This window comes from Heterocephalus glaber, unplaced genomic scaffold (genome assembly GCF_053883595.1).
Source record: "Heterocephalus glaber isolate CG9 unplaced genomic scaffold, H.glaber_assembly_v1.0 deba00001745, whole genome shotgun sequence".
NCBI classification, from domain to species: domain Eukaryota; kingdom Metazoa; phylum Chordata; class Mammalia; order Rodentia; family Bathyergidae; genus Heterocephalus; species Heterocephalus glaber.
Window position 1 is genome coordinate 2,093,675 of NW_028258451.1, and position 18,969 is coordinate 2,112,643.

The 18,969-nt window shown below is 63.6% G+C and overlaps 1 protein-coding gene across 6 annotated transcripts; it reads right to left on the minus strand.

Annotated features, from left to right (window-relative positions):
- Positions 1 to 1,705: 1,705 nt before the first annotated feature.
- Znf787 (zinc finger protein 787) lies at positions 1,706 to 14,607 on the minus strand. Of its 6 annotated transcripts, none has more exons than XM_021246250.2 (4): positions 14,226 to 14,607; positions 7,061 to 7,149; positions 3,517 to 3,747; positions 1,706 to 3,019 (listed from the first exon to the last, which is right to left on the minus strand). In XM_021246250.2, exon 4 carries the CDS (start codon positions 3,003 to 3,005, stop codon positions 1,950 to 1,952), a length of 1,056 nt encoding a protein of 351 aa, XP_021101909.1. In that variant the 5' UTR covers positions 3,006 to 3,019; positions 3,517 to 3,747; positions 7,061 to 7,149; positions 14,226 to 14,607; the 3' UTR covers positions 1,706 to 1,949. The 6 variants fall into 6 exon arrangements, with proteins under 6 accessions (XP_021101909.1, XP_087057209.1, XP_004866654.1 ...); XM_087201083.1 differs by lacking the exon at positions 14,226 to 14,607 and adding an exon at positions 10,954 to 11,020; XM_004866597.3 differs by lacking the exon at positions 3,517 to 3,747 and having other exon boundaries at positions 14,226 to 14,604.
- Between the last annotated feature and the right edge of the window lie 4,362 nt (positions 14,608 to 18,969).

Genomic DNA, 18,969 nt, shown 5'->3' on the forward strand with positions numbered 1-18,969 from the left:
TGCAGCGGGAGCAGGGCCGGGGCGGAGTCCTTGCTCTGAGACCTCCTCGGGGTTCCCTGGCCGGGCTCCCTGGAAGGCTGCCGAGCGAGCGCGGGAGAGACGAGCGGGAACCTGACGCTGAGGGCTGCGGCCTCTTCCTTCCTCCGCCTCGGGAGACGAAGGCGTTCCCACAGGCCCAGAGGCCAGGCTGGCTGGCTGGGGACCGTGTCTGCCTTCTGAGCGGGACTGGGCTCCGGGGCCCCAGGGCTGGCGCCCTCCCGCTGTCCCTCTGCCGCGGCGTAGAGCGCTCAGGGTCTCGTGTCTTAGCTAAGCACCTTGGAGGATTCTGTAGAGAGGAAGGGGGTCCGGAGGCTGGCGTGAGAAAGATTTGTGAGCGACACTTTGCAGAGGACCCACTGCTCAGAAAGAACTGTCTGCGGCCGACAGTTCCGGACCACCACCCTGGGGCTGTGCTCCGAAGCGTGGACTCTGCCAGCGGGCGGCCCGGTCTGGCCCGGCCAGGAGGACCGCGTGGTCCGACTGCTCGCCCGGGGCACCGCAACCGGCTTGCAAGGGGACGCCACCTCCTGCCCGGGCCGGAGGGGACCCGGGCTCTGTCCGCGGTGCTGAAGGACCTTCTGGCGCCAGGTGGACAGTGCAGACTTGTCCCCGGGGCAGGAAAGGAAGGGAAGCCAGCGGGGCCAGTGCCAAGCCCCTCCCCACCCACAGTGCGCACACACGTGTGCAATGCGCAGAGGCGCGAACACGCCTACACACACACACACAAAGTGCAGAAACACGCTGGCCACACTCAGCCCCAGGTGCTGAGCTGAGGTTCCCAGGAGCCAGCTCGAGTCGCCGCCTGCCGCGCGGCTCCGGGCGCTGGGGCGCGCGCTCTACAGCTCCTCTGCCGCCGGAAACTCGGATCCTGCTCCCTTGCAAGGTGCTGAAGCAGACTCCCGCTTTCCCTGAACATCAGTACTTCCCGGCACTGCGCCCTCCGCACACCGTCCGTCCGGAACAGGGCTGAGCGGGGTGGACGATCTGAGAAGAAAGTGACGCAGGCAGACGCAAGGACAGGAGGCCACTCCCTTCGTCCCGCCCAGCCACCCCAGCCTCGGCCAGGCCGTCTCCGCCCGTCCTTCAGGCCGGACCCCTTGTCTCCCTCGCTCAGACGACGGGCGGGACCGTGGCTGTCGGTCACGGCTGTGTCCATGGTGCACAAGCTCAGGTCGCCCGGAGGAGCGGGCGGAGGTGGACAGACGCAGGGTCCGCCTCCTCCAGGCCTGCGGGAGGCGGCACTCGCCGAACAGCTCCCTTGCGCCAAAGATACGGCCGTTTCCTCTCGACTGCCGCCGCCGCGCGGTCGGAAAGGCCGCCGTCTAGGCGGACGGCGCGGCTGAGGCGCAGATGTCCACGGCCACGAGAACGGCACGCATGCTTCGCCTGGCAGCCGAGGAAGGAAGCGCCCGACCCGCGCCCCTGCTGCCCGTGTCTGGGCACTGAGGACACCTGGGACCAGGCGTGCACCGACCCGGATGCCGTTCCTCCCCACCCAAGAACCACGCACCAGGGCCAGTCAGTGGCATTTACAGTCGCGCCCCTCTCCCACCTCGCTCAGCTGGGCAACGCCGGGCCCCAGCCCACCCAGTCTAGGAGGGGAGGTACTCAGGCTACAAAATCGGTAAGCCCGCAGGGCAGAAAAATGGAGGGCGGAGTCGACAAGGTGGGTGTGATTAAAAGAAAATTTAATGGGAGAAGGGTCCCTTCCTTTTCCCTCTGGGGAGGGGTTTCCCCGTCCTTCCGCCCGTGCCGCCCCGTGCCTCCTGCGGGGTCTCCCCCAGCTGCTGCGGGGCGAGGAGGGGCGCGGCCCTGAGGGCAGGGTGGCGGGGCGGAGCCGCCGAGCCCTGGCCTCCTGCAGCCGTGTCCGTTTCTCCAGTCTCTGAGCTCCTCCGCCCGCCGCCCCGGCCCTACCGAGCATCCCCGGCGCGGCACTCGGGGCAGCGGGGCGCGCCATCCTCGGCCTCCTCGTCCTCGCCGCCCGCACCATAGAAGCTTTGTCCGCAGCCGCCGCAGACTGTGGGGGCGCCCACGGCGTGCACGCGCTTGTGCCTGCGCAGCGCCGCGCCCTGCACGAAGCCCTCACCGCACTCCACGCAAATGTGTGCGGGCTCCTCACCGCCCGCGGCGCCTGGGCCGTCGCCGTGCTGCGCCCGCTGGTGCGCCAGCAGCCCCGCGGCGTGCCCAAAGCCCTTCCCGCACTCCGCGCACACGTAGGGCTTGGGCGCCGGCGCGCGGCGCGACCGCGGGGCCCCAGCTGCCCGCGCGCCCCCGCTGCCCACAGCCACAGCTGTCGCGCCTGCGCCCTCGCCCGGGGCGCCCACCACAATGATGCCCTCGCCGTCTCCCACCGGGATGGCAATCTCGCCGTCCGCAGCCGCCGCCGCCTCGGGCGCCTGGGCACGGCGCACAGAGGCCGCCAGCACGCGCGCGGCCACGCCAGGGCCCGCGAGCTCGGGGTGCAGCCGCAAGTGGCGCGCCAGGCTCTTGGGCTGGCTGAAGCCGCGGCCGCAGCGCGGGCACACGAAGGGCTTGAGGCCGCTGTGCGAGCGCCGGTGCTTGGCCAGGCTCTTGCTCTGCGTGAAGCTGCGGCCGCAGTCGGGACAGGCGTAGGGCTTCTCGCCCGTGTGGATGCGCTGGTGCTGCATGAGGTTGGAGCTCCAGCTGAAGCGCTTGCCGCACTCGGAGCAGGCGTAGGGCTTCTCGCCCGTGTGGATGCGGCGGTGCTGCACCAGGTGCGAGCTCTGCGAGAAGGTCTTGCCGCAGTCGGCGCACGCGTTCGGTCGCTCGCCCGTGTGCGTGCGCTGGTGGCGCGTCAGCTTGGACCAATGGCTGAAGCTCTTGCCGCACTCGTTGCAGATGTAGGGCGCCGGCGGCCGCGGCCGGGGTGGGGGGCCGGCGGGAGGCGCCGTCGGGGGCGGGGCCAGCTTGGCGGGGGGCCAGCTGGGGACGTCGTCGTCATCCATGATGAGGATGTCCACTGCAAGGCAGGGAGAGGGCGGTCAGTGGGCTGCCAGGGCGCTCCCCCGCCCCACCCCGCCGGGCTGGGCAGCGGTCTTCCCACCCGCAGGCTGACATCCCGACAGGCCCAGAGGCGCACGTCAAAGACAAGAAGGGGAGGGCCACGAAAGGCGTCCAGGAAAGACCCTTTCAGCAGGAGGGCACACCCCGGGCCGCGGCACGAGCACCAGAGCCTCAGCCGGGCGACCGCCCGCTCCAGCACCGCGGTCCTGGCTGCAGGACCGGAGCCAGCTCGGAGGCCGGCCAGCCCTGGCCGTTAGGGCGCGGAGCCTTGGTCTGCAGCCTCCTTGGCGTGTGCACCGTCCTGGAGGGGTCGGCCCGGAGCTAGAGTCATAGACAAGGGCCTCGGCAGGTGCTCACCCCACCCGGAAGGTCTCTTCCAAAAAGTATGAGTCCCAATGACAGCTTTCCCCTCCGAGCCCCGCGCACAGCGCCCCAGGCCACCTGAGGCAGCACCTTGCAAGGGCGGGACCAAGCGAGCGTCGTGTGTCACACCCCGTGAGGTGCTGCAGCTCCGTCTCTCTAGGGCGAAGGCCACACCAGGAAGCCGACTTGGCCCGGGCTGCACGGCCAGCAGGCAGCCGAGCCAGGATGGGCATGTGCACTGGCCCAGCAGACGCCAGAAGGCGCTCCCGCGGAAACATCTTCCCACAACGCCGCCCAGGCGCCTCCAAGGTCACTGTCTACCTGCGCAGGAGAACGGGGTGCAGGGCAGCGCTGCTGAGGAGGTGGCGCGCTGCTGAGGAGCTGGCGCACTGCGGTGTCACATAAACTAAGAACTAAGTTGTGCCGGGCATGGTGGTGCACACCACTCACCCCAGCACTCTGGGAGGCTGAGACAGGAGGATCACAAGTTCAAGCCCAGCCCTGGCAACTTAGCTGAAAATAAAATAAGGGCTGGGGATGTAACTCAGCACAAAAGTCCTCAGTTCAACCCCCAGTACCACAAAAAGAAGGAAAACAAAGAAGTTGTAAGTCAGAAGCACAATACCCAGGGCCAGAGAATGAAACCCTGAACCACCGAAGCGCTCTGTCCCGGCAGAGTGACTGGCTGCAGACAGACCTGCGTTCCGCTGTGGGCAGCGGATTCCTGCCCCTGTCCACACCGCCTTCTTCCAAACAAATGTTTTGTTCGTAAAGTTGTGGAGAGTGGAATGAAGCACCCTGTGGTGCAGCGGCGAGCGGCACAGGGAGCCAAAGGACCCAGCGTGGGCATGGCTGGCTGCCCTTCCCGCTGGCTGGCACTGATGTCTCGGAGCAGCGCCAGGACCCACGTGCATGCGAAGCTGGTCCTGCACCCTCCCTGGAAGGCTCCGCCCCCACCCACCCAGGCCCAGAGACCTTGCTGCGACCTTCTCCTGGAGCCCAAGGGGACCTGGCTGGGAGTCCCCACTCGGGCTGCCCCTCACCAGCTGCTGACCCTGTTGTCACTGCCCATCCCACACAAGGTCCTCTTCCCCGCGGAGGCCCTGGTGCCCCGTGATCTGGTCATGCTGATGGCCACTGCCTCCCAGTGCTTAGAGGTGGATGGGGCACGGGTCTGTCCCTCCATGTCACACACTCGCCGACATGCCGTCTGTGGCAGGTGGGCACCTCCTGCAGGCTGCACTCCTACCAGCCAGCCCCAGGGGCCCGACCACGTCCCACCGAGTCCCACACTCCCTGCTGACCGCCTTGGCTGGTGTCCCTCAGTGCAGACGCTATCAGGAGCAGTCTTGGCTACTCGGAGGAAGTGTGCATAGCTTCTGTTCTGTTTGGTTTTTTGGAAACAAGGTCTTGCTATGCAGTTCACGCTGGCCTCAAACTCAGGCAATCCTCCTGCCTCAGCCTCCCCAGTGCTGGGCTTACAGGCTGCCCCACGATCAAGTTCCTCCCGAGTTGCCATGGACACGGCCCACACAGACACACAGCTGCAGGTTTATCAGCCTCCTCCACGCAAAGGCTGTCTCCCTCTTCCCGCTGAGGCTGGGACTCTCATGCAGGGTGACTGCAGTCAAGCCCTCACTGCTCACTCCCTCACCCTGCACCTCCGCCAACCTTGGTTCCTTTCCTGTCCCCTGGGGCTCACTCCACACGCAGTGTCCTCAGTGGCCCCAGCACTGCCCCTGCTCATGCACGAGTCCTCTGGGCCCGCTCACCTGTCTGTCCCCTTCCTTGCTGACAGGGTTCTCTGTTCTCACCTGTGCACTGAGAGCACGGAGCCATCTTTGAAAAGGTGCCAACAAGAAGTGCGATGACATCACTTCCTTCTGTCATTTGTTGGGGGGGGTTACTGGGGACTGAACCAGGGCCTTCGCATCAAACTACATCCTCAGCCCTTTTCGTGTTTTATGAGACAGTTGCCAAGTTGCTAAGTTGCTCCAGCTGGCTCAAACTAGCAATCCTACTGCCTCAGCCTCCCGCAGTGCTGGGAGGACAGGTGTGGACCCCCATGACCCGCCCCTCACGTGTTCTGGCCACATGCCTGCAGGACTTCTCTCCCTGCAGCTGCGTGGTCTTGGCAGGACACACCCCGCGGTTGCTCTCTCTGTGCGTTTCAGTTCAGGAATGTCCTGGTCCACTGCAGCCTCACTGCTCCCCCTGCTCTTCTGCTCAGTTTCTTCTTCGGGACTGCACCTCGCTGTAAGAGTGGCCTTCCTCTGCCCACCTTCAATATTCCTTGCTGTTTCATGGCTGCTTTTTCCTCTTCCTGTGACGAGTATCTTCCTCATCACCTTCAATTCCTGGTAAGGAGTGGCGCATTTGTTCACCCTTCACTTCTGCCTGGTCTCCACTCTCCCGAAGAGCTGACCCTCCTCTGGCATGTCCTGCATCCCAGGCCTCTCTGGGGTTCTTTCTGGCCATTTACCCCTTGGGGGTGTCCCCTGGGTATTTCTGTTGCTCACTCTGTGGAAAGCTTCCTGTCACTGTCGGTGTCAGGGATGGGCTCAGCTGGCCGGCTCTCCTTCCTATGCAGGGATGGAGACGGAGACCTTGCTCGGCGTGGCACAGCTCCCCGGGCAGCCCCAGGACCAACACCCTGGCAGAGGGAGGGCGACTCCCGCCATGGGCTTCCCGAGACCCCAGCTGGGACCGCGTCTCAGGCAGAGCGACTTCTCGGGCAGACAAGGTCCCTCTGGCCTCTGCACGTCCAGAGCCTGGACCCCACCCCGCCACTGCTGCTCCCACTGCAGCCATGGGCAGGGCCACCGGAGAGGGCGCAGAGGCTGGTGAGGATGCTGCCGAAGCCCAGAGACTGGGAAGTGGGGGCTGAGCGGCAGGAGTGGCCCTGCTCCCTGGGAGTTCCCGAGATGAGCCACAGGCCATGGTAACATAGGGCACCAGAGTCCGTGTCAGCGACAGCGCTGGGCCCAAGGCTCTGAGCGCGCTCTCCGGAAACATGCAAGCACACAGAACAGATACAAGAGCTCCAAGTTCCACAAGCAGCGAGGGGCCGGTCTAACAGGAAGGAAACTGGCCTTGGAGGTCATCTCAGAGCCTCGGCCCCTGGGCTGCTTGGCCCCTGCCTGGGGAGCAGGGGTGGCAGCTGCCCACAGCAGCCTGGCACCTCGGGGACAGGACGCGGGCAGGGGGGCGGCAGGGTGGCCCCGAGTGGGCAGAAACCGCAGCGGCGAGGGCTGAGGGCGCTGGGCCAGGCGTCTCACCAGCTCACTACCATGGACGCTGAGTCTCAGCGCGCGGCCACCGCCCAGGCAACAGACTCGGAGCTGGCTCTCTCCCTGTGGTGGCCTTCTCAACCCGGCCAGCACTGCCTCGATGGAAGGAAGGGGCTGTCGCGCTGGGCACGCAGCCCAGGTGCCCTGTAACAGCACCGGCGCTTAGAGAAGACACCACTTCCCCGAGGTGCGCACAGGTGTCAGTCAGCACATCACGGGCCATCCCAGCCCTTGGCGCAGCACCCCTGGGCCAACACTGCCACCTGGGAGAGGCCAGACAGCGACGGGCCTGGGGCACAGGGGGACAGGCTGCACCCGCCCACCCTGGAGTGCAGCGGCCTCACCTGGGTTTTCCTGACTGGCCATCTGCTGGTCCTCGGAGTCCAGCGGCCCCGGAGACCAGGCCTCTTCCCGCAGCTCCATGTCTGGGTCCCTGCGGGATGAGACACGAGGACGGTCACACGGCTGTCACACAGAATGGCTGGCGGGCAGCGCTTCGGGGAGCACCCGGCTTCCGCTGCCCCGAGACAACGAGTGGCAGTGTGGGGCTCCCAGCACGAAGGCCCCATGCTGCGCCTCAGTGCCCCATGGGAGAGGGGGCCTCCTTTGACTCCCAGGCCAAGCAGACGCAGACACCAGGCGAGCCTGCACTGGCCCATCCACAGGGCCCCCAGGGCACCGACAGCGGACAGGCACCTGGCAGGCCTGCAGTCACCAGGAGGCCACTGGGTGCCTCCAGACCCCTGAACTTCCAGCCAACGGGTGAGGGCGACAGCTGCCTGCTGCTCAGCCCAGTAAGAGCCACGAGGGGATGGCAGGCCGGTGCTGTCCCAAGCCTGGCTTCTCGGGGCAATGGGGAGGCGCTCCTGGCCAGACAGCCCTCCCGCCCAGGTACCTGGCCCTGGGGGAAGGGGCACCTCCACTGTGCCCCCACCGGCCCTGTCTCCCTCCCTGGGCCACCTCCACACAGCGCTGCTGCCACCCTCCACAGCAGGAGCTGTGCTCAGCCGCCTGCGGGGATCCCAGCCCTTATCTTTTATCTGGCAATAGGATCTAGCTAAACTGCCCAGGGGGGAACTTGGGATCCTCCAGCCTCAGCCTCCAGAGTACTTGGGATTACAGGCCTATTCCACTGCATCCAGCTGGAAGTAAGACCTCTTATCAGGCAGGGTGACTGCACAGACTTGGAGGGAGGAAGGAAGCAGGCCAACCTGCCGACCCTGTTCACACTGCCACTTTCCCAACCTGCTCAGCCAGGGCCAGATGGTGCTGAGGCCTGGCCTTGCGGTTACAGTGGGATTCGTGCATTTCCTTCTGCTAATCTCCCTGATGCGACTGGACTGGCTCTCAGACCCCCAGGGCACTGGTGAGTGGCTTCCCGCAGCGGCTGTGGGAAGAGAGGCCAGCAACTCTGGGGACTCAAACGCAGAGTCATGGGCGACCCTGATATCCACTGCTCGGCAGACACCGAAGAGGGGAGGGGCACATGTGACGCAGAAGCCGTACGGAAGAGGGCCGGGCCAGCGTGAGGAAGCCGACTGGGGGGCCGTGGGAACGGAGCCACTGCCTGATGCGTACAGGTTTCCTGGAGGTGACGAAATCGTCCAGCACAAGACAGTAGTCCTGGTTAGGCGGCCTTGTGACTATACTAAACTACTGCATGGTGCACTTCAGAAAAGCAAATTTTCAGTATGCAACTATCTCTAAAGGAAAATAAACTTTTAAAGCAGGGTCTGATTACAACGCCATAAACATTAAAAAGGCACGAGGAAAAAACAGGCTGAGCCACACCAGGCACTGCCAGGGCTCGAGGAGGGAAAGGGAGCGGCCGCCCCTGCCTCTCCAGGCTGCCAAGGGTGATAATGTTTCCACTGAAACAATGAGCCTGGCCGCAGGCACGGGGCTTCCCTCAGCAGGCTCGGCTTCCTGCGGGCGGGGCAGAGGACAGCACACAGGCCTGCCTGTCACCCTGGACGCCTGCCCTGCCAAGGGGACCTTGCAGACAGGGCTCCCCAGGGAGTCGGGCCAGCTACAGAGGGCAGGCAGTCCGGGGCTGTCTGCTGGCCACGGCAACAGGCTCAAGAGCCCCCGGACCCCGCAGGGCCCACTCATGCTGACTCCGACGCACAGGGCTGGGGGTCACGGGCTCAGGCGACAGCCAGCCAGTGGGAGAGCAGCGCTGGGAGGTCCAAGGGGAGGATAGGGCCAGCAAGGAGCGAGGAAGCCTGCCTGGCCAACCCCACAGACTTGACAGGGCTGGGGCAGGTGCCTTGGACGATGGCCTCCCCACCTGCGGAGCTGGGGTCAGGTGAAACGCCCGGAAAATCCGCCTGGACAGGTCAGCTCTGCTCCGCCTCCCAACTCTGCACCGCGCCTTGTGGAGGGCAAGGGCCAGGCACCAGGTCTGTGCGGCCCCTTCTTGCACGCCGGCTCCAGGGCCTCGGCGGCAGCCTGTGCAGGACCCCAAGCAGGCAGCACCTGCACTGTGGCCTGAGCCCCCACCAGGAGGAGGTGCACCGGGAGCTGCAGACCCCAGCGGGACGAGGCAGGGCTCCTGGAGAGGCGGAGACTGCACACTGCATGGGACCTGGCCTCTCCTCTCTGCTCCTTCCCTCTCTCGACCCCCAGACTGATGAGTGGCCTGTTCAATCCCGAGTTCCTTGGCCCCACTCCTGGGCCTTCACAGCTCAGGACCCCACTGCAGGGGGCAGGGTGGGTGCAGCCCCCAGGGAAGCTGCACCCAGTGGAGCACCAGGCAGGGCTGTAAGCCAGCCCCACCTCCAGGGCGAGAAGACCGCCCAGGTGAGTCCAGGAACCCGCTGCCCTGCTGACCTCCAGCTGCAGGGCAAGGGCCCTCGAGCGTGCAATTACCTCGGTCTAACAAGCCTGTTAAGGCCCAGACAAATTATTGTTATTATTGTTGTTATTAGGTCCCGCCCACCCCTCTGGAAGGCTGCCCGTCAAATGCCAATTATCGCCTTTCTTCGGCTGCCAGTCTCCCCTCCTGCCCCTCCCGCCCGCTGGGGCTGGGTGCAGGCTCAGCAGCAGCCCAACCTCTGGGCCACGTGGGACCCTCTCCCGCTCCCTCTCCCTCTCGCCGCCTGCCCTCCCAGCCTCCAGGCCACCTGTCACGCTCCAGCCACCAGATCCAGATCCTGCTGCTCCTCTCAGCTTCGCTCCCCGGACACCCCAGCACACATGCCCCACCGTCCTGGCTCTCACCCACTCCAGCCCCAGCAGGTCGCTGTAAAGACCCTGCGGGCCAAGCAGCCCACTGAAGATGGCACAGGCTCTGGACGGCACTGCTCCAGAGACAGCAGACACGGCCCTGACCTGGTAAGAAGACGCCGCACAGCTGGGTGACAGAGCCAGGGGGAGATGACGCCACTCCCAGAGCCCCGGGCACCCACTGAGAAGGTGATGGCGCATCTGCCCTGGGGATCCACACGGGTCCCGCAGGTGGAGCACAGGCCGCCAGGCACCCAGGAGGAAGCCAGTCCACGTGGTGATCTGGCCTCAGACGCTCATGGGAACGGTGGTCACAAGAGCCCCAAAGTGGGGACGCCAAAGGCCCACCAGCAGGTGGTCTGTGCACACGGCCGGTGTCCCTCAGCCACAGCGAGGCCCAGGGCTGCCACGAGCTACCACACGAGCAGCCTCCGGACCTCTGCCAGCAGAGGAGTCAGGCACCAGACTCTAAGAGACGCCCAGAAGAAGCCAGTCCAGAGAAAGGAAGTGGTGTGCAGGGAGCGAGGGCTCGGCACTGGGCGGCCTCTCCGTGGGGAGGGAAGATCTCCGTGGGCTGGGCTCACACGGTGGACCAAGCCGAAAGCCTCAGAGGGCAGACGGCTCTGTGGGAACAGCTGCCCTGCCCGCCCCGGGGCCAGGCCGCTGCCCTCCACCTCCTCTCGTCCTGCTCCTCTGCAGATGCAGTCTCGGTTCCCCGCATTCTGCCCCTGCGCACCGCGGGTCCCCAGCCTGGGTCGTCACTGCCAGGTCCGAGCAGCCTCCCTAGCTCTTTCTGGCACCGTACGCTGGCGCCACCGAGTGCCTGACGCCTGTCGCCCCCCTCCCCTCACCAGCACCGGAGCTCCCCACGGAGTCCTGCACCCAAGCCATCACCCCAGCTACCTGTCCTGGGGTGACCCTGAGCTGGGTCAGCAGAGCCTGTCCTGGGCGTCCCCTGCACTCTGCTCAAAGTGGCTCCAAGAGGCTCGGGCTCGTCGGCCCTTCTCACCTCCCCTCTCCTCAAGGTCGCTCCTCACTGGACGGGGGCAGCGGCCAGTGTCACCCCAGCCCAGCAGGCCAGCTTAGAGGGACAGCAGTGCGGTGAGGTCTCGGCTCCAGCCACAGCCCCTACTCCACAAGAGGCTTTGCCAACTTCACCCTGCTGTGGGGCTGCCCACCCCACAGTGCCCACAGGAGTCAGGTCCCTGAGGGGAGGGACCCTGCCGGCCGCTGTCCCCACACCCACAGAGCTGATGGCTCCCGTTCTCAAACACTGCGGGGACCTGGGATCTGCTGAAACCAAACAAAACCCTCCCGGGCGGCCTCTGTGGACTCTGGATGTTACGCTGCATCGATCGGGATGTTGACAGAGGCCACCACAGGTGGGACCATGGGAACGCTCTGTACCTTTCCCTCTGTTCTGCTGGGAGCCTGAAACTGCTTGTAAAAGTAAGTCCCGACAGTAAAAAGCCAGGCAAACAAGGCCAGCCCACAGACCCTCCTGCCCTCCCGCTGGCCCACGCTCTGGGTGGGCGCCCCTCCCCTCCCCTCCCCAGCCCACCCCACCTCACCGCCCAGGACCAGTACAGCAGGCCAGGTTGCAGGCACAGGCCTCCTAAGCACGTAAGCCCTGGCCTCCTCCGCTAAGCCCAGGGTGAGGACGACAGATGGCAGACAGCCTCTTCGGCGTGCTGCTGGCTCAGAACCCAAGGCTTAGGCTCAGTAGGGGACCACAGGGGCACTGTGCTGAGTGGTCAGCAGGGACCCCTGTCCACTGCAGTCCCTGGAGGGCTCCAGTTCCTCAGAACAGACATGGCAAAGGGGCAGCCCCATCAACACCAGCACTGCCCCGCTTCAGAGCTGAGGAAGCCAAGGTTCAAAGAAGTACAGCGACTAAGACCATGTCATCCCACCAAGAGGCAGGAGCCGCTCTGCCTCCCGTGTCTGTTACTGTGGACAGGACCTCAGGCCCTGGGCGAGGGAGTCCTGCCTGACCCCCACGGTGCCCACCGAGGGTCTCCCCACCCAGCCCAGAGCCTGTCCCCCAGCTCTGCCCCGCACAGACCCACACAACAGCCTCAGGAGTCCACGGCTCCCAGCGGTCTGGCCCCAAGCTGTGGGCCAGGGCTTCCTTGGAAGTCTCAGGTCCCTGACATCATCCACTGCAAGGCCAGGCACCCCCTTCGCCACAAGAGGAAAGCACTGCTCTGCGGGCCAAAAGGAGAGGGCACAAGGCCAAGGCAGGAGCAGTGTGGGAGCCACCCCACCAGGGAGGGTGCCACGTCACCAGCCCCCCCACCTGGGCAGGTGCTAGCCACTTCTAACCCTCCCATGGAGCTGCAGCCCCCCAGAGGAAGGGGCTGGGTCCTCAGGACAATGTGCCCCTCAAACAAGGAGGCGAGACCCAACCCTGACACCAAATGGCCTTTGGGACAGACTTCATCCAGACCCAGCTGAGGCCAAACGAATTGAGTCAACAGAGCTAAAGCAGGGTGACCACCCTAGTCCTAGGCCCTGAGAGCACAGGGGGCTGACTACCAAGCACAGCACCATTGCGCTCTAGTGCTGGCCAGGGTCCTCCCAGCACAGCCTAAGGACACACCAGACATGAGTGGCACTTGGGGGAGCTGTGAGGGTGAGCACAGGAAACCAAGATCTGTGTACCCATTGGTGACTACTGAAGAGGGGCTGCGACTCCCCCTCTACCCCTGCACATCCCCCAATCCCTCCCTGTGTATCCTGGGGCTCCCCAGCACTGTGGTCAATGTTCCCACCCTCTCTGCCTGGTCTCCCTCGAAGGTCTGAGCTGTTCCAGGAAGGGGCAGTGGAACCTTGAGACCCTCCTCTCCCACCCAGCTGGGCCACCTGTCTGCAGTCTCCAAGGACTGGGTTTATCCAGGAACTTTGACCTTGTTCTCTGGTTTATGGGACTGAAAAGGAAACAGCCTGGGAAAGGGGAAGTGACACATCCAAGGTCACAGAACTGGAAGAGACTCTGCCTGGCTCCAGAGCCCTTTCTAGTAATGTTGATTCTGAAAGAAAAGAACCAAGAGCCTTCCATTGAGATTACTGCTTTTATTATCACCCCGTTCTGCCCAGGTAGGAACACAGTGAGCTTCCTCGTGTCCAAGGCCACAGGAGTGGGGGACTCACCCTCAGCCCTTGCCTGCCACTAACTGGCAGTCACAAGGACCAGCTCCGAGCCGACCCTTCCCACTCCACAGCCCCGCTCAGGTAGAGACATAAAGGCGCCCAAGGAGGAATCCGATGTCACTGTTCCCTGGGCCAAGGCAGGAAGATCACAAGGCCTGCAAGACGGCAGGCAGTGTCAATGCATTTAGCCCAAGCGGCTTAGGGCTTCAGGGCGAGCTATGGGGGGGGGGGGGTGTCAAGGCCGTAAAGCCCACCCTCAGCTGAGGCCAGGTCTCAAGTTGATCCTCAATTCGCACCCTGGGGCCTGAAACTTGGGAGTCTACACAGAAAGGAACCCATGGAGTCGCCCGTTCCTAGACCCCTGACCAGCTCCCTCGGTCTGGTCTCTGCCTCCCACGCCACCCCAGGTCATCGGTCATCTCAGGGCCCCTGATGCTCAGCACCGGCCTGGCCCTGAGCAGGGCCTTCTCTACATTCGCTTCTCGTCCTGTGTCTGCAGCCTGAGCCCGAAGGTCCCGGCCTTCACCTCCGGGAACGGAGGTCCTTCCTGCCCTGGCAGCCGGCTCGCTCCGGGCCGGGGTGGGAGCGGGGTCCGCGTTCCGCTGGGAAGAGCCCTCCGCGCCGGCCACGCGGCGCTGACCTTGGCCGCCCGTGGGCCCGGGCGCTGGACGGGACCTGCCACCGAAACCCGCGTCGCTAACTGAGGATCAAAGGCCGGCGCCCCCACCCGGGGCAGCAACGGGCCCGGGCACCCGAAAAGGGGAAGGAAGGGACCCGAAGGCCTGGAGCCGAGGCTGCGCCCGGACGCCGTTTCCGCGGCCCTTCCTGCAAGGGGCTTCAACTTCCCCGGAGTCGGAGTCGCCAGCACTTCCGGCCTCGGGCGGCGGTGAGCGCAGATCCGTACCGACCAGGCCCCCTGCCCGGCCCGCCGCGCACGCGCAGAATCCGGGACCGCGACGCCCGCCGCGCGCCCGCTCACGACCCCCCCCACGGCGCGCACGCGCACTCGCCCGCTCTGCTACGCTCGCCCTCCCGCCTCCCCACCCACCCCCGTCCGAAACCCGGCTCCCCGACCCGCGCCTATCCCGGGCTTCGGCGTACGGCCCCCGCGCCCGTGCCCCCCCTCACCTCCTCGGTCCCGGGGCCGCCGTGCCCCACTCCTCCTCCTTGCGCCTGCCTCGCGGATGGTGGCAGCGGCGACTCAGACCCTGGGGTCAGGGGGACGGACGCCCAGGCCGGAAGTGACCTTCCTGGCCGCTTCCGCCCGCGCCGTTTCCCCCTCCCTTCCCCCTCCGCCGGGGCCGCCACCCCGTCCTCGCCGCTCTAGGCAGGCGGGCCCCGCGACCCCTGGCCACCGCCCTCAAGCTCTATGGTGCTGAGCGGAGCCTGAGGGAGCCACTTCCGGACGCGTCTAGGACCCGGGTCCTCCGTGCCCGCTCCATGGCGCCTCACACCGAGGGGCTGCAGCCCCGCCCCTCCCAGGACAGTAGGGGCGGTGCGGCCCGTTAGGCGCTGACTTCCGGGTGTCTGTGCACCCCCCCCCCGTACTTGCGCCTGCGCGGTGCGTGCCACTGCAGGGACGCTCGCGCTACCCGGGCCGTCCCAGCGTCTCTATCGTCATAACCCCTTCGGAGCTGGCTCCAGCGCGCGGTGCAGACCCCTGGCGCCCGCGACCCCCCTGCCTTGTCCAGCCTCAGTTTCCTCCTTAGTAAAGGGATGACCCGTGCTGTACCCCACCAGGTCCTGACAGCGACTCGGGCCGCAGAGCGGTGCTCTCCCCGGTTTGCAAAGGACAGGAGGTCAGGTCACTTACCCAGAGTGACACCAGGCATGGCGGCCCTGGGCGCCTGGCCAGCCCTCGAGGCCTTCGGTGGGCAAGATGAGCCTGCAGACCATGGCCCGCCCTATGCTTGCGGGCTGCGCCCTCTGGTCCGGGCCGGACTTGGCCCGCTCTCACCTAATCCAACCTAAACTGCAGGTCATTTAGGGTTTATTACTTATACTCACTTTTCTATCGTGAGCACTGAAACAGCCACCGAGCTCGGGAGCTCAGGAGTAGAAACACAGGAGCTACGACTGCTTGTAGAGTAACACCTTCCCCAGCCTCGCCTGCTCACCTGTGAAACGGTGGGGGCGACAGTGCGGGAGATAATGCGCGAGAATGGCGCTTCCTTCACCGCCTGGCCCTAGCAAACTCCGTCGCAGTGGCAGCAATCTTTGCGTATTGACAGCACTGTTTCTCCTGCTCTGGCTGCCGCTTACCTTCAAGTGTGGGCAGTGCAAATCCTAGCGTATACTTTGCTGACTGAATAACATCGTCACAGGGAAAACAATCCTGGACAGACATTAGACCAGGAGGTGACCAAAATACTTTAAAATACCATATTAAAAGTGCCGGCCAGTAGTGAGGTATCTGCGTCCCAGTTCCAGAACACTGCAAAGGTAAAAATTTTAAACACCTCTTAGAAAAGGACTACGCTACTATGATCCCAATGAAAGTTATTATTATAGGGATGAAGTCTTCACTAGGAAATGTGTATAAGGAAATGCCACGGGTCTGTTCCTCTGAATCACATCAGTCGTGTCCTGCCTCGGCCTGCTTGGTAGATGGGGCACAGCTTCCTCCGTCTCAGTCCCATTGCCCTCCCGCTGCAAACAGAACCAAACGGGTTTGGGTGGCTACTGAGGATGCCGGAAGGGGGGGGGGGCACTTGCTGCCTTTGTGCAAGAAGCGGCTCTGTGCCTGAGTAGAACTTTCCACTCTAAAGCATTGCTAGTTCGGAGTCGTAGAGGAGCCTACGTGGAGGGGGGAGGGTACAGCAGCGAGGGTTCCGCCGCCGTGGAGACCTGCTCTTCCCTCGCTTGGGAGGGACGTGACACAGGCCACAGCCAGCCCAAGCACCTGGGAAACAAGTATGCCCGCTCCCCCCTTCCCCGAGGAGGCCGAAGGATGCCGGGTCCCTGGCCAGCCCCCGTGCAGAAGCAGATTCCACCACCGCGCACTGATCCAAGGCCGTTCCTGCGCCCAGGGATCAATCTCACTGCCCTCCACGGTCCCCGCAGCCTGCTTCACAGCCGCGCAGAGCGCGAAGCCACCGCAGTGTCCACAGACAGATGAACGGATAAACCTGTGGAGCGGATCAGGCCTCCGCCAGTAAAGGGAAGGCGGCTGTGACGCATGCGCCAGCGTGGGGGCGCCTTGCACCAACCTCTCCGAGCCTGGAAAAGTGGTCTGTGATTCCGCTCATGGACGCTTGGAGCCGTCAGACCCGCTGAGACTGAGTAGAATGGGTTCGCTAGCGCCAGGGAGAGCGATGAAGAGTTATTGTTTAGTGGACACTAAGTCTCATTTTTTGTAATTGTTGTGTTTTTTGAGACGGTCTCACTGTGTGGCCCAGGCTGGCCTCGAACTTGCCTCGATCATCCTACCTCAGCCTCCTGAGTGCTGATTGGGATTATGGATGTGTACCACTATCCCGGCATCTGCTTGGGTTTCTGTCACTTGTAACCCAACGAGCCCTGAGTCTCCGCGCCTGCTCTGTGCTCTGTGAGAGAAGCTGAGGACGTGGTGCCGGCCATTCTGAGCCCCGTGCTAGGTTCCCAGCAGGCGCCCTTCACAGCCTCTCTGCTTTTCCTCCTGAGGACGCTGTCACGCACCGACTGACAGGAGCAGCTGCAGTTAGCAGATGGGAGAGGCAGGTCTGCAGCTGCTGAAGCAGAATGACACGCGCACAGAGAAACGTGCGCACAATCTTCCTTTTCCAGTTACCAGCATCGTTAGAATCAGCGGCTGTTTCTTGCATTTTCATCATGGGCCACAAGTTCACACTCTTCAGAACTTTCCTTTTTGTTTTTTTGGTACTGGGGATTGAACTCCTGTCCTTGCGCTTGTGCAGCAGGTGGCAAAACCACTGAGCTAAATCCCCAGCCGTTTTGTTTTTGTTTTTGAGACATGGTCTCCTATATAGCTCAGGCCAGTCTTTAACTCACTATGTAGCCCAGGCTGGCCTCGAACTTTTGGCAATCCTCCTGCCTCAGCCTATAGGCAGGAGCGATTATAGGCACGTGCCACCAGGCCGGGCTGACAGCTTTTCCCTCTACCTCATGAGGAAGTGTGGCCCTTAGTCCGTGTGCACCTTGGGCACACAGTACTGCTGTCACCCGTGAGAAACACAGTATCCCAGGACCCTTGCCAGCCCAGCTCAGTCAGAGTCACATTTTAACCCAGGCCTGGGGGGCTCTGACTCCCCAGAAGACCTGAGATGCACCAGGCTCCGGTAAGCTGCAAGACACCAGTGAAATCTGAGGGTCAGGGAAACTGCAATATCAAAATGTCCCAAACTTGTCTCAAAAAACCACTGATTTACTTGAACCACCAATGGAAGTGGACAGCCTGCACTTCAGAAGTTATGTCTGGCAGCCCTAGCAGAGGACACAGTGATACCCTGCTAACACCCACCCTCTCCTCCTGTGTCCCCAGATTCCTGTGCCTCCTTTAGGCTCCCCTGATGGCTGGGGGCTGGGGTTCAGAAGAGAAGGGAAGAGTTCACCCCCGGCGCAGTCCTGTCCCAGGGTCTCCATCTCTGGGTAGCACGTCGACATGACAGAGAAGGGTTTTCAGTGAAATAAACGGGCCCTGTCTCTCCTTCTGATGGCGGGATATAGAAGGTGAGAGTTCAGCTCGTAGCATTCACTTTGCACCATGAGGGTTAAGAGCCTGAGGACAGAGCCTGTGGCGAAGGAAGCAGGGCAGACAGGAAAGAATGCTATCTGTGAGGAGGTGGATCAGACTGCCCTTACTTAAGCTGTCCTACTCCAGGAGTCCCGCAGGTGGGGACCATCCTCGCTGTTCCCGTTTCTGGTGAGAGGAGCTCGGTTCAGCCGCGCTGTCCTGTCCCCTCTAGCATTGCCTGGTGTCGTGCCACCTCCTGGACTGCCTGTCACAGCAGATTCCAGGGAGCGGGCAGAGCGGAGCCTCGAGGCACGGCCTGAGCTTCCCCCCAGGCTGCCCGTGCCTTTGAGACCTTGCAGTCCTGTGACCTAGGTGTTTGTGTCTCCACACAATCTTCACAAACCTTGAGGAATCCAGCCACACACTGGGAAGAGTCAGGGCTGGAACTCTAGTTCCGTGAGTCAGAAATGCTGTTCAAACGGTTTAAAGTAAAAACGGGAGGGGAGGGTTCCTTGATAACCTGGGTGGACAAAAAAGCAAACAAAGCCAGACAAAAAAAAATTAAACCCAGACACTTTCAGGTATGGTTTGATCCAGGTCTCAAACTGCATCACTTGCCATGCTCTGGCCCTGCTTCCCTCAGTTTGGGTCTAGGGGTGCTCGGGGGAAGATGACGTCCGAGGCCCGACCTGTGTTCACCCAGGTGAAAGTTGGCTGGGAAAGTTGGTCCCTGGCTTCCTCTCCAGGAAAGCCCTGTTTGTCTCACAGAATCTGGTTGGGTGGCCTGAACCACAGCGGCCGGAGAGGGAGATGTTCTGATTGGCTAGTTTGGAGTCACATGGTCTCCGCGGGCGCTGGAAGTGGGCCGGAGCAGGGTTGGGGAAAACCGGTCCCTGGGACAGCGGAGGTCCGGAGAGGAGGGAGAGGAGGGAGCCGAGGGCGGGAGGGCCACAGTGGGACTCCCGGACCGCGAGGCTGCGCTGGCTGTGCACTGTGCTTCCTGCGTCCAACCTGCTGAGGCCGGGGAGAGGCCCCCCAGCAGCGCAGCGGCACGGAGCACCGAAGGCCTCCTCGTCTCTAGAGTTGGTTTTCCTTAAATAGGAAAGCGATCGTGGCCCTTTAGCTCCCTTCCCTTCAGGGAAACCTTCAGCAGTAGCGAAAGGTCACAGAGATGTGCAGAAACACGCGGTGGACCTCGAA